At 40.7% G+C, this 14,229-nt stretch overlaps 1 protein-coding gene across 2 annotated transcripts in view; it reads left to right on the top strand.

Moving 5' to 3' along the window:
• Positions 1-1,821: 1,821 nt before the first annotated feature.
• Positions 1,822-14,229, top strand: part of glis1b (GLIS family zinc finger 1b) — a 68,847-nt gene continuing 56,439 nt past the window's right edge. Inside the window, exons 1-2 of one of the 2 annotated variants that reach the window (XM_086161502.1) lie at positions 1,822-1,914; positions 2,052-2,372. In XM_086161502.1, the coding sequence (XP_086017628.1) occupies positions 2,090-2,372 (283 nt within the window). In that variant the 5' untranslated portion in view covers positions 1,822-1,914; positions 2,052-2,089. Of the gene's footprint in view, positions 2,373-14,229 lie in introns of both variants that reach the window. The other variant, XM_086161503.1, reaches the window with a different exon arrangement.

The following is a 14,229-nucleotide window of genomic DNA, read 5'->3' as shown; positions in this document are numbered from 1 at the left end:
AATTCTGTGTCGCAACCGGGTCACGGGAGGGGTTTTTAAGCAAAGGGTGTGACTAAGTCTCTCCTGAGTGTTGCTAACACATGAGCAGATGGCAGAGAGGAATTAATAATGTGACGGGAGAGACGTCACCGGCCTGAGGAAGGGTGGGAGGGGTAGAAGTTCTTCTACCCTAACCTGCAGCATTTTACCTGATATTTATAATCATAACATGACCATTTCACATCCTCACGTTGAATGAAGACCCTAAAACATTTCCTGTCGTCCGAAGCCGGCTTACCATACTTTCCTTTGAGGCCAGTCGATGAGATTGCTCTTGCAATAATGACACCTTTCACCTATTTCCATGCCATGTGTCTCAGCTATCCTCATGCTAACCGGCATTAGGTAAATATTATCAGGTAAGCATTCCATGTCCTGTAGAGAAAAAAACAAGTTCAATGGATTTCACCTTTTGTCATATTGTTACGTTGGCATATGAAATGTTTAAAAGAAGATGATTGCTTATTCTTGACAAGTTTCAGACACTCCCACGCTTTATCTGTTTGTTTTCAGGATACTTTTTATAATGCTCACAGTTCCACTAGCTTATGCAGGGCTAATGCTGGGCAGCCCTGCAAGAGAATTTTGGCAATTTTTGTGGTTTAAATAATACCTTTTGTGGATCCATGGGACCATGACGCTGGACTTTTCTGACTGCATCTGATGTGCCTTTGTACAAGGGTTGTAGTTTTATTGGTTATTTAAAAATAGGATGGTAGTAGTGATAGTCATAGAAGATTTATGATAGTGATAGTAATGAAAGTATTACATACCATCTTTTTTCTGTGTGCACAATAATTCTTTTGCTCTTTCTCCCAGGACAAGATTTATTGCTCTCAAAACTGAAACCAGTGGCTGTGGTCAATGTTTCAGACTATGTCCACAGGACTTGTATTCTGAGGACTCCCTTTTATACAGACATCCCCCTTTCTTTTACAGATTAGTCATCTGTTGCTTTTTTTTTACGTACACGCATGCACACACAAACACACACGGCTCTGTGTTTGCATGTGAGGCAAAATTATCTGATTTTCAATCAATTGGTCCAGATTTTCTCACCAGATCACTAGATGGCGCCACAGAACAGCCGTGGAGACACTGTCCAGGATGGAAACATAGCTCTTCGGAGAGAACCTATTTATCTCTGTAAGATTTAATGGATAATTAAATATTTTCAGAGGTGGTTATTTTTTATCATTTTTTTTTGTTTGTCAATAAAAAATGCCGTTTCAGTTAGTTACTGAAATATTCATATTGAATACAGTTTAAATAGAATTTAAAATTATATCTCTAAAGTTCCTTTTCTAGACAGGAAACCCTCAATTGACCGTAGCTTTAAACACAAACCAAATGGCCAAATGAAACCTGAAGGGTAATGCAGGTGTTATTACATGTGAGCTTGTGGTGGATTCATTGATATGTTTTTTTTTTCCATCTCACATCATCTTTAAAACTGCAATAATAAACGCCTAGTAAAGCCCAAATGCGCCAGTGATGTAGTAAGTAAAACCACGTTTTATTGATACGTTATTACATGCAATATATCTGAAATGGTTCTTTTTGCATTCCAGTTTTTTTTTCCTTCTTTTTACAAGCTCCGTTTAAAAAAAAAAGTGCGATGCAGCCGCCGGAATATATAGGATTGCCAAATTCCATGCCATCCTCCCACAGAAACAACGGACAGTGTTCATTGGTGTTTGGTTTGCAGAGGGAGAAAGAGAGAGGGGGAGAGCAAGAGAGAGAGAGCTGGGATGCTGCTGACTTGTCTTCCCTAAGAGGATGCTGTCGATCACACTCTCAGATGCCTTCCCGTTTACTGTTTTAAACATGCTGATGCGCGCCATCAGGGATTTTTTTCTCCGCGAAGGGTAAAAGGTAAGTCTTCTCTCCCGGTGACAATCCATTCAGATTGGTCCATCCTGCTGATCCCGAACTTTTTTTTTTTCGCAGATGTTTGCACAAATCGGGTGGTTGGACTTTTTTTATTAATGTAACCGTTTTCCCTTTTCCAGGCAGGCGCCTCACGCTGGATGGGAGAGCCGACGCCTCGATGCAGAACTCCGCGCTGTTCGGGATGGTCAGCCGCTGTCAGACCCCGGCGTTCGCCGACTTCCCAAGCGGCTTGTCGCTGTCAGTGTACGGCAGCAAGGCGGACATCTGTGCGAGACGCGCCGGTAACGGCAGTTTCGGATCTCAGATTTACCGGAGCCAGCATGACACTGGAGCTCACTCGATGTGCTCCGGGCTCAAGGGCCACGGCAGTGCGTCGGAGGAAAGGACGCACCTCGCCGCTAAATCTGCGCGCTCCTGCTTCTCCGTCCCGCCTGCGCAAGGTAGGTTCAGACGAGCTTCTCCAAGTGATGCGCTGGACGAGATCGAAGGTCATGTGTGTGTGTGTGTGTGTGTTGTGTGTGTGTGTGTGTGTGTGTGTGTGTGTGTGTGTGTGTGTGTGTGTGTAAGGGGGGGAGGGGGGTTGCGTAACAATGCACATTCGGACCACATCAGTAAATGTTACCAGAAAGACCAATTAACAGTTTCAAGGTCGCTTAAAAGCTTTTATCTAAAGAAATGCTTCCGCCATGTGGCTCCTCCAGCATCCTTTTGATGCAGCTGTATGTTTGTGTTGAGAGCACTGTTTGCAGTTGTGGATTAGGTCTGTTTATTAAACCCAGAGCTCACTGGGATCCACCGCCAAATCATAAATAACACCAGAATCAAAGTCAGCCTCTGTACCGTACAAAAGCCATGTGAGGTGATGTAGGTTTTTTTTTTTGTGGGGGGGATAACTGCCAAGAAGTGAGCATTTTCTACAGATGACAACAAACCGTGACGGCATAAAGGTCACAGGAGGATTACCCCTTGACACAATGATTCACATGGATATATATATTTATATATATATAATTTTTTTTTTAAATGACACGAAAGAAAGCCATTCACACTGGGCCATTACTAACAGCGAAATCATAAAAAAGAACAATTACATAGAGTGAAATGAGCACTGTCATGCAGATAGCATCCAGAGAGGAAACTGGGCTTTCAGTGTCTGTGCAAACCTGCTCCATCCTGTTTAGAGTATGTGTTGTTGTGAGAGGGCGGAGGTAATTACAGCCCCATCCTAAATTATGATTAGACGGAACAGACTTTTATATTAGCAATCATCCTCGCAGCAAGAAGAGGATCAACGTATTTGATTATTGTTTCTTTTCGCCAAACGCAAACCATATGTCTCAGCATTTATGAGTTCTCTCCGAGCACAGTTGTGCCCTCAGCCCTCCATCCCCAGCATCCCGGGACCAGGATGAATCGTCTCATTGTCTTTACAGCTCTTTTTGAACTGGTTTCCCGTAAACTCTGGCGATGTGTTTGTGGATTATGCCGTGCAGATTAACACTGAGGGAGATGCAAACATCCCCTTTTGTTTCACTCAGATATTTTATTATTTTCAGTGTCTTTTGGGTTTATGAATCACAGTTGTTTTGCAGCCTTCGTGTAGAAGTCTCCAACATAAGCCATTCTATAACTCTAATCAAAACATGCCTCAAATTCATGCTCACTAACTTGTATGTTATATAACCATTAGATTTTTTTTTTCCGTATTGAATTTTTCATGTAGTCGAACTGGTAGTCCTCTTGTCGCCGCCCGTATCTTTTAGTAAAATGTGTTTCAAATTGTTTCACGGCCATTTTGTGAAGAGGGTATTAAATATGATCTCAGAACTCATCAGTCTTTTGTATCATGCCTCATTTCACATCGCTCATGTTACACGTTCGGCTACGGGGACAGAACGGGCAGTTCGAGTGTTTTTTTCTCTCACATCAGTTGAAACTAACACAGAAAGAAGTCTCAGGAGACACCAGACCTCTTAATGTGTATCCTGAGATTGCAAAATCCCAACGATTACTCAATGGTTAAAGTGATACAGCAGAGTTTATTGTTGATGGGTTTTTTGGGGTAGGAGGTGGGGTGGGGGGGCGGTTGCGTACAGGTTGTTTTTCTTTGACAAGTTTGCCTTGCTCACTTGCAACCGAATACGTATTAATGAAGTGGGGGGGAGGGGGGGTTGCAGGGAGGTGAAGAAAAGTAGTGACAGTGAGTGGAAAAAGTTAGAAGGTGGTACAAACAGAGATGAAATGTGTCGCGCCGTCAGTCTCTCCTCTGTCCCTGCAAAAGTCGGCACAGATTTGGGCAGAATTTTGACTGCCGTAAGTCAAATATTCCAATCCGGTTTCAACTGTTGGATGTTTATATGTCACTTAACCGCTGTTTTAAGGAATAGTTTCCACAACGTGAATTAAAAGGATTTTGCAAGTTTTGTCAAACCAGGTGTTTGAATGGAGAAACTGGTATGCCATCGCTTTTTTGAAACAGTGGATGATCATCCTTACTCTGCAAGTGTTTGATGCTATAAATATTAATGCCTAAGTGCAACGATAATATTTATCTAACAAAGAAAAACACTTTATGCCTCCTTAAAATAACGTAAGTCCTCCTTAAAGTGATGAGAGGAATTTTGTGTGAGCTGTAGATGGGCTGCCACGTACTAAATATGCTGTATCTGTGTAACAGAGGAGTCCAACAGCTCGGCCATAAGGACACTGCAGTAGCAGCCACATAGCCACAAAGTGTTAATTTATTTTGTGATGAAGGACATTAGTTTTAGTATAAGATTTTTTATGCCACCCATGTTTTGACAGAGAAATACAAATATAATTTGTGGACACTTCGCCATAAGATCATGCATATTTATGTAGAATAAGATACAAATGGTAGAATAGAAGAGGCAGAGCAAAAATGAGATGTAGTTTATCTGCTTCAGAATGTCATCTTTCATATTTCTGCTCAAAGCTGCTGAATCCTGTCATGTTCTTTTATTTTCTCATTCCTCTCCAACCCAATAGTTTCCTACACGGGGTTTGGGAATGTGCCTTCGAAACCAAGTCATTTGGGATCTATTCTTGCAAACGCTCTGGCTGGAATTATTTTGTCATATTGATGTCTGGTCGTGCATATGTGTGTGGGTCCGTGCGTGAGTGCGCATGTGTGTGTGTGTGTGTGTGTGTGTGTGTGTGTGTGTGTGTGTGTGTGTGTGTGTGTGTGTATGTGTGTGTGTGTGTGTGTGTATCTACTGTATGTGAAAACGGGATATGAAACAGACAGCACGGAGGGGACAGCAGCACAGCGACGTGTTGATGACACCCTTGCCTTGCTGGTATTGGATGGCCGTGAACATGCTAAAATTAGGTTTTATGTTAAAATCTGTCACTGACAAATGATCAAAACAAAAAAATAAAAACGAAGAAAGCGAGAAAGAACTTTATTTTCACAGCTCAGTTATACATACAGCACAACTTCAGCGAAATTTGACCACTTTTTAACTCCTCATGGATGAACCTTGAGCAGAATGCAGCTACTGAGTAGTGCCAGGGGAGCAGTTAGAGGTTCAGTGACTTCAATATTAGGTTCCAAGGATGACGCCTCTAACCCCCTGCGTCACGCCGGGAAAGGAAAGTTTCCATGTTCATTGTGTTAGAATTATTATAATTTCAACCATAAACATATCAAATTGCAGCTGTTGCCATCTTCTGTAGGGAGCAAATAAATCTTCGACAAAAAGAATACCATGGTATTCTGATGGTTTTTTGATTTTGCAAATGCACACGCGCGCACACACAGCTAGTGACATCAGTCCCTCACTTATGCAGCATATCGAAATTGCCGTCTGCGCTGGTCAATGTTAGAACTTCAAACAGTTTGTTATATCTATATAATTAGCAGGAGACCAAGAGATATTACCAATTGTTTGATTTCTTTTTTGTTTCGGTGTCAGTGATAGGATATTTCCACACAAGGGGATATTTATGCGTCTTAGTGATCTTGTTTGGTTTAATTCCAAATCCAAATCTGGACTGAAACATTAATCCTGATTTTTATATCTGGCCAAATGGAACACCTGTTTTATATCTTTGTGACACTGAATTGAGGTTGACACAGCTGTTTTTTCTTCTCCCTATCCTACAGTATCACTTATGGTTGAATTTTATTCAAATGCAGCAGATTTATTGATAAAAGAGATTCTTACACTGGTTTTTGTCTGTCTTGAAGCCTGAAATCCATGATCACACCGGCGCAGATCTGAATACGATGGAAACATCAAGATCGTCAAAACGATCAATGTCATGTCATTATAGCTATTCGACCGTGAGGTGTTTGTGACACTGTTGACTTTTGATACCTTGCTGGAGTTTATTCTTTCAGTGAAAAAGCTGTTTATTCTGTAAGTTTAATTTATTGAAATTTGTTTAAATTTGAGGAGCGTCCCGATATCCCTGATTCACTGTCAGACACAGCCTTTGAGAACTTATTTTACATTCCCATGGCTATTTTATATGATCCTATGCCAACACGATTCACTGGGTTTTCTAGAAGTCTGTCCAGGCAATATTGGATTCATACAGCTCGCCTACCTACACGAAAACGATCCAATATCCAGTCCACTATACTTACCACACGTGGACTTAGTCACATACACACACATGCATCCCCACACAATTTTTTTGTGATGAAGTGGCTTTGGCACAAGCGTTGAATTCTCTCAAACTGAGTTCGCTTCCTGTGTTTTTCCCAGAAGCGTTTGTAGACATGAGGCTTTAGGGCGATAATCTGCCTGTTATGACAAACAACCCTGCTTTGAGCCTTTGCTTAATATCAGCTTCTTACTAGCCTTTGAATTGCTGGGGTTGTATGTTTGTAGTGCAATGAAGCCTTCAGTTGATATTTGTGATTTCTTCAAAATGATAAAATTCTATATATACACACGTGTGTGTGTGTGTGTGTGTGCGCATGTGCTTGTGTGTGTGTGTATGTGTGTGTGTGTGTGTGTGTGTGTACAATACACGTATGTATGTATGTATGTATGTATGTATGTATGTATGTATGTATGTATGTATGTGTGTGTGTGGGGGGGGGGGGAGGGGGGTTGTGTGTGCATGTAAATAACCTGTACTTATATATTAACCGGTCTTTTTCAAGCAGAAAATACCAAATGATCTGATCTGTAGATGGATCTCTAATTTTCGAGATAATATTATAGAAAAATGAAAAAAATGAATGATATTTCCATCCACTACTGATACCGACTGATAAATAAATATTATCACATAGGTGTAGTTCTGGTACAAGTTTCTGGCTCCTCCAGCTTTTATGGAGAGGGACACATATTACAGCTCACTTGGAGCTTGTCACATTAGCAGAGATTTGCAGCAGCAAATCTTATGGAAAATGATCATGTTACTGAAAACCAATCTTGATTTTTTTTTTTTTTTGTGCTCACGCTCAAACTCCATGGCACGCGGCATCAAGTCACCTTCGGCAAACATTCTCATTTTAAAAATCCCTGGATTTGGCAATCTGTGTTAAATATTCCCAATGTTTAAAGTAATTCATAAAAGGTAAACACTTTTGGCTCTTGCCCAGTATTAAATAACTGCAGAGAAGCTGCAGCAGAGCCATCAGTCAAAGCTCAGAGCCTCAAAACTGACCCACATGTACTGAGGCTATAAGGAGCGCAGGGGTCCTGCATCATTCCACCGTCTCTTCTGCTGTGGCCTTTACGCCGCCGGTCACATTCAAGGAACTGGGTCTTATAGCCACTGAGGATTTGCATTAATTTAATGCCTCCATTGAGTCCTTGAAAAAAATGTCAGTATGGGGTTAACTTGCATTCCGGTTGCTGTGGTTCTGTTTTTGTCGTGACATCAAACAGCAGTATTTCTTGGATGGCGGTGCTTGAGTTCTGAAGCTGTTCCAAATCAGTAAAGTGGTCAAATTTTCTGCCACCATGGCAGATAAGGTTAAAAGTAGCTGGAAAACAAAAGTGAAATTTTCCCCAAATGAAGGCCTCATGCTCTCCCTCACAGCCCATATCCAGAGCAGGATGTGAAGACTCATGTTTGGAGTAGTTGGGAATGTATCACTATTCAGTTTATTATCCTATAACACAGGGTTAATGCAGATTTTAATTTGTGAATTATTTTCAAGTGGCTATCGCACCGCGGACGCTCATCTAACCTGCTCATGAAAGTAGTTGCTTATTAACTTGCTGTTTAACCGTGTCAAGGGCAGTACACTTCTCTTTTCTTCAATATCATTATTTGAAAATACTGTTTGTAAAAAGTTTGGACAATGGGATATGTATGTGCAATTGATTCGCAGAGCCCTCCTCTCCCTCATCTTGATAGAGGAGAAGCTATTAACTGGTGTGTGTGTGTGTGTGTGGGGGGGGGGGGGGCATTTCAGGTGTTTCTTAATCTTCTTATCGAAATAGAAAATGTGCCCACACATAAGTTCCACTATTAATGCCCTTTTCCATCATAGATATTAAGCATTCCACATAAGACAACAGAAACTATATTGAAATATTAACATCCTCTTTGAGACAGCCATGTGAAATAAGTTGTTTTGGAGAATAGAATTAGCAGATTAATAAATCATTACACCTTTCTTTTACATGCAGCCTACATATGAAAAGTGGGTTTAAGTGTTATTGTGTTAGTTTGGATCCAAAAACCACTATGGAAACCTTTGAAAACAATATTTTGTCATTAATTACATTAGAATGTAAATGATTATGACAGGTATAGTACAGGCATACTGAAGTCATGAATATAAATCAACTGTTAACACAGACATGTAAAGCTCAAATGTGTCACTCTATGAGTCCAAAGCAATGTTCAGATTTTTAAACAGTAATTTGAACCTCTCCGTCTCTCCTTTCCCCCCGTTTTTCTAGTTTTATTTTTTTTTCGACCATATTTCAAGCATCTTATCCAGAGTTGTACTCTGAAATGGCTCAATATCAAAGATGACTGAGTACTGAGATATTTAAGCAGCTAAAATGCAAGATTTGGCCACGGCTTCAATCATTTTCTTTTCCTTCCCTTGAGAAAAAGGGCGAAAAACCCCTAGTTATAAGTAAGGTGTCTGCAGATCATTGAAGAAAATAAAATCCTTTGACAGGTTTGTCAAAATATCACTTTATGAAGTTAAAGTCTGACTTAGTAATCATTGTTGGTTAATTTTAGATAAAGGTTTGGTAGAATGGCCTGTCTCAAGCAGCTGTCTTCCCAGATGTTGCGAAACACTGATCGACCCCCGCTTTGACCTTTTATTGAACTTTCTCTTAAAGTTATTTGTCTGCTGAAGTTGCTGAATAGTTTTTCAAACATTTACTGCAAAAATGGAGACAAGCCTTCCTTTTCTTTAACAAAAAATTAATTATTAATAATGTTAGTCAATTGTATCCTGAATCTTAAAATCTCCTAGATTATGTGTTTGTATCCCTATCACAATCAAAACTGTTTATGCTATTCGTTGGTTAATCAATTTTATATTGATTTTAAATATCCTGTAACACAAATATAACTGGCAAGACATTCTTCTCCACTTGGAAATGTATACTGCACTATTTATTACCAAGATTTTATATGGAATTTTTATCCAACAGCCAGACATTACCTGTTGGCATTTTATACGTATTTGCAGTGATACATAAAGCATTCTCACAAGTCAGTACTTTCCCATGATGCAACTGGAGATTCTCAGCCCACGTCTCGCATGAGCTCAGCAGTGAGTTATGGGCAAACGTGATGGTGCTGCCTGGGAAGGGTGTTGTTGGGTGTAATGTTTGCAGCATGTTCCACTGATTCATAAAGCCAAAGTCCAATGATGATTCTGGACCGGTATTCCCGTAAACCTTCGTCTGGCTCCTAAGATGAGGAGGGAATGCTAGGTAATGGAATGAGAGTGCTTCCTGAGTCACAGCTACCAAACTGAGATTGAGAGAGCACTGCTGATCTTGCACGGGGTCGGCGGGATTACCTCAGTCATGCTTTGTTTGGTGTATGTATGATACGTGTGGAAAAAAGACGAGAGGCGAGAGAAAAGTTGTTGCTTTAAGTTGATCAAAATTAGAACCAAAGTGAGAGAGAAAGGAATCCAAAAGAGGTCATGGCTAACTCCTCTGGAAAGTGCTCTGAAGTTGCTAAATGTGCCCGTGCAAACCCACAAACAATTCGAGCACCGCCGCCTCTCCATTGTCATTTTCATTTTTCATCCTCAGTGTCAGTCAGGTCAGATGTTCTCATTCTTATGTGACCAGTGTGGTATGACTGTGGAATCTTGCTAAAACCAAAGGCTTTCTGAATCTCGAGCCTGCACTCTCTGCCAATGAATCCAAACAGTCACACAGCAAAAATATGATCTGGTTTGAGTAAGTGTCGAAATATCTCTGGAATACCAGAAAAAATGTGCTCTGGGCCTCAGTCTAATCAAGGAAAAGCTGCAAAATTGGCTCTGATATGCAATCATAAAAAGATATTTTTAGCCCTAACCTTGCCTTGAGAAGCGCTTACTAAGATTCATGTACTACACTTTCTCACTGATGAGAGGATAAAGCTGCCAATTCCTGTGAATTAGACCAGATTTTTTTTTGAGCACCATTATAACTAAATACAGCAAAGATAAAAAAGATTTCTTTCCTTCTCCCTTTGTCTGTTCCCCTGGACAGGAATGCCACAGCTGACCGCATGTCTATAGACCCTGTTACTCATGCATTTTCAGACAGCAGCGACTCCTCTTGCAGACCTCTCTACGTATGACTTAGCACATGGGTGGGTTTTAGATTTACATCTCGGCTGTGCCACTTGCTGTTCTTGGCCTGACGCTGCTGTGCTTCATCAAAGAAAAATCTGCTCCGCTCTGACTGTGGCAGTTAAAGCGGCCGTCCACCGCTGCGCTGCCAGGGGTCCTCGCAGCTGTCAGCTGGAATGAGGGATGGTAGTAGAGAGATATGATTCACAGGATCAGGGCTTCACTGACCTCTCATAATAAGCACAGCAATTGTATCTCAGTAAGTGGAGGGTGCTGCGACTCAATTTCAAACCTAGCAACCGTCATCCTGTTTTTCTACCTGTTATCAAGATGTGAGTAATTTCACCCTGTATATCCACGACTCTCCGAGTGCTCAAGATCTTCGTGAACGGGCAGCAACCTCAAAATCTCAAAATATCGGCTTCTGCAAGTGTGTACAGCATGGTCCTTATTCACAGGGCCGCTCATGCTGGAGATTCATCAGTCAACAAATTAAAAACTGGCTTCAACCGAGCGGTCAAAAACAAACGGGCAAACATGATGCAGGCTGGTTTTTAATGTCTTCATTAGAGCAGCGGAGAACTCGGCCAAGGAGCTTGAGTTTTACTCTCTTGTTCTCCCTCCATCTCTGCCAGGAAGCTGCCATGGGGCAGTGCCTAGTCAACTCACCCCACTATTGGCTGGCGCCGCCCCAGAGGACTATGAAAAACATTATAAAGTCTAATAGTGTCGTTTATATAGTTTATATAGTTTATTATTGCTTGTTAATATAAGCTCAGAGTTTGTGGAAGAATGACTTACTCCTTGTGTGCAATGCGATCCAGCTCCCGCACTGCCTTTGCTTGCTTACTCTGACTAATAAGTGAAAAAAAAGGCAACGTGGCTCGGTAAAAGAAAAAAAAAAAGATATAGTCTCACTTTTTTATAAAGGATGTGGGTTTGCATCAATCATAAACTCACAATTTTACACTTTCGGACACAAATATGAATTTTTCTGCTCCTACAGACTCACAGTAACATGACGTAACCTTGATCTATTTTGAATGAAATGCAATCAGATGTTTACTTCAGATGACAAAATGTGATATTAGTATCAATGTCGTAGTCAGCGAGCATAGGTGATAATTTATCAAAATGTCACTGCACAGACTGCGCAGCAAACCTGAGCAGCAGAACGCTGTATAGAGTGAGGAAATGGAGGATGCTAAGGTGCTCACTTCAGGTTAATGCTTGTATATCCAAGTTGCAAGGAGCTGGGAGCATCGCCAGGCCGAGAATCTGGATGTTAATAAAGTTTTGAAGATCCCTGCCAGCGCTGTGATCTGTAACGCTCAGGGTTATTTTTACAGACTTTTTACAGACAATTATATTTGAAAGGGAAGGCTGTTTTTCAGTGGGCTAATATCAGAGCAAGAAGATGGTTTATGTGATAAGAAGATGCAATTTCCCATGATATGTTGCTGTGCATTAGGGTTTTTTTCGTGGTGTGGGAATATTTTTTGGATGAGAACTACCACAGCTGAACTGGAACAACAAACAAGCAAACATGAAATCAGATTTTCTTTTTCCTTTCTTGTTTTGTTTGAAATTATGATAGCTACACTCACAAATTCTTGAAAGCTGGAAGCAGATGGAGATGTTGTACATGACGGGTACTTCAATTAGGTGTGGACAGACATTTATGTTACCATAGCATGATTTCCCATTTTAATCTTTCACAATGTGACATTTCAGGTTTTTTTTTTTTTTAATATTCAAATGCAGTCTGAGAGCAACTCGAGAAATCCAAGTTGACTTTGACTGGCTGTTGCTGTGCAGATGCTGCAGAGGTGTTGACTTGATTTCATTCTCCGGACCTAACAACCCCATTTCTCATGAGCCGGTTGCTATGCCTCTGCATTTCCATTGTTTTTATGTTTGTCCTATTTCCAACAGAAGAGACATCTGTTATCTACTTATTCCCGTAATATATGTCCACTTTATAAGCTCAACATAAAACTGCATCTTAAAGATGGCTGAACTATGTTCATTGTGTTGGCAGTGTTTTCTTGTAATCCTAAATGAGGAAATAATTCTTCTGTAAGCAGTTTAGTTGTGGACAATCCCTCCTGTTCTTCTTTGATTTACAGTTGCCAAGATTAAATGTAGGCTCCCCTTTCTTTATTTTAACCAAGGCTCATATGCACTGTGCAATGTTAAATGGATCCATATTACACTGAGTAATAGCCTCAGTATGCACTCTTCATTAACATACTTAACATTCCCCTCAAGACCTAGAAGTCAGCTTCTATAATACACTGCTTAATACAAACATTATGTTGGACACTAAGGATCTCTTATGGGGCTCGTTGTTGGCAGTTTAAGTAGGGAGCAGATTTTAGACAGTGTTTGTGTGTGAGTGTGTGTGCAGTTGTTGTAGTTTGGAGCTACATTGAGGACAAGCTGAAAAATGTCATTTACTCTACCCCTCCCCCCCTTATTGTTTGCAAATGAAGACATTTAACAGCCAATTAGAGCATAGAACAGAAAAGGAGGTTGCATAATGGCTTAATACACTGTAGTGAAAACTTGACATGCGAGTCAAGTTTGATGCAACACAGATCATTTATATGTCGCATGTTGACAAAACATAAAATATAGTTGTTATTTTGTTCTATTCCGGTTAATAAATTCTGAATAGCTGATATTTAGCAGCCCTATTACACATCATAATGATGTGAATGTTAAATGCACCAAAAGATGTGTGGACATATATGTGCAAACATGAATAAATACACATTTCATTTTTCCAACCAATACATGAGACATCGGCGTCATGATGTCTACCACTGCCCGTTTAACTTTAAAGAGTTTGCCTCCTGGCCTGAAGATGGTAGCGTGGAGAGGTTATTTTAAAAAAAAGGAGCTAAGGAGAAGTGGGTATGATGTGAGCCTAGTGTTTTATGTTTCCCCCTCACTGGCCTTTTGCTGCAGCCTCGTGTTCAACCTTTATGTTGAAGCCAAAACCCTTCAAGATGAGCTTTAGTCATCTTAAAAGTTATTTGCTGAGATTCTTGGATCCTGACGGATAAGACATGTCGGTTCACACGGCTCCAATAACCAATAATACCTTCTCGTAGCAACAAATGTCATATATTACCAGGGGTTTTTGACAAGAATATTTAGGGTGAGTGCCTGGCTTTCTCTCCAGGATGTCCACGCTGATGCTGAGTCACAGCTTTATTGGAAGATAGACTCAAAGAGAAAACAGTGCTATTGCTCTCTTCTCTCTTTTTGGTTTATCTAACTTTTGCCCTTTAGGTCAATACGGCACACATGTTGACTAACACTGATATAAAGCCTAATCAGGCAATTTCAGTCTGTATGGCCTGATCTAATTGGCATGTGTTGGAAAGTTGAAATGAATTAGACAGCGTCAGGGCCGTGACAGCCAGGTGCTGAGCACTTGGCCGGGCTTACTAGAGCTTCAGCCAGTTGGAAAATGATTCGCAGAATTTATCTGCAACCTTCTCCCTTGACAAATTATTTTATTGTTCCCA

This window comes from Fistularia commersonii, chromosome 16, assembly GCF_037954325.1.
Source record: "Fistularia commersonii isolate RoL2024-O1a breed Wild chromosome 16, RoL_Fcom_v1.0, whole genome shotgun sequence".
NCBI lineage: Eukaryota > Metazoa > Chordata > Actinopteri > Syngnathiformes > Fistulariidae > Fistularia > Fistularia commersonii.
The sequence above is the reverse complement of the archived record's forward strand: the minus strand, read 5'-3'. Positions and strand labels throughout refer to the sequence as shown.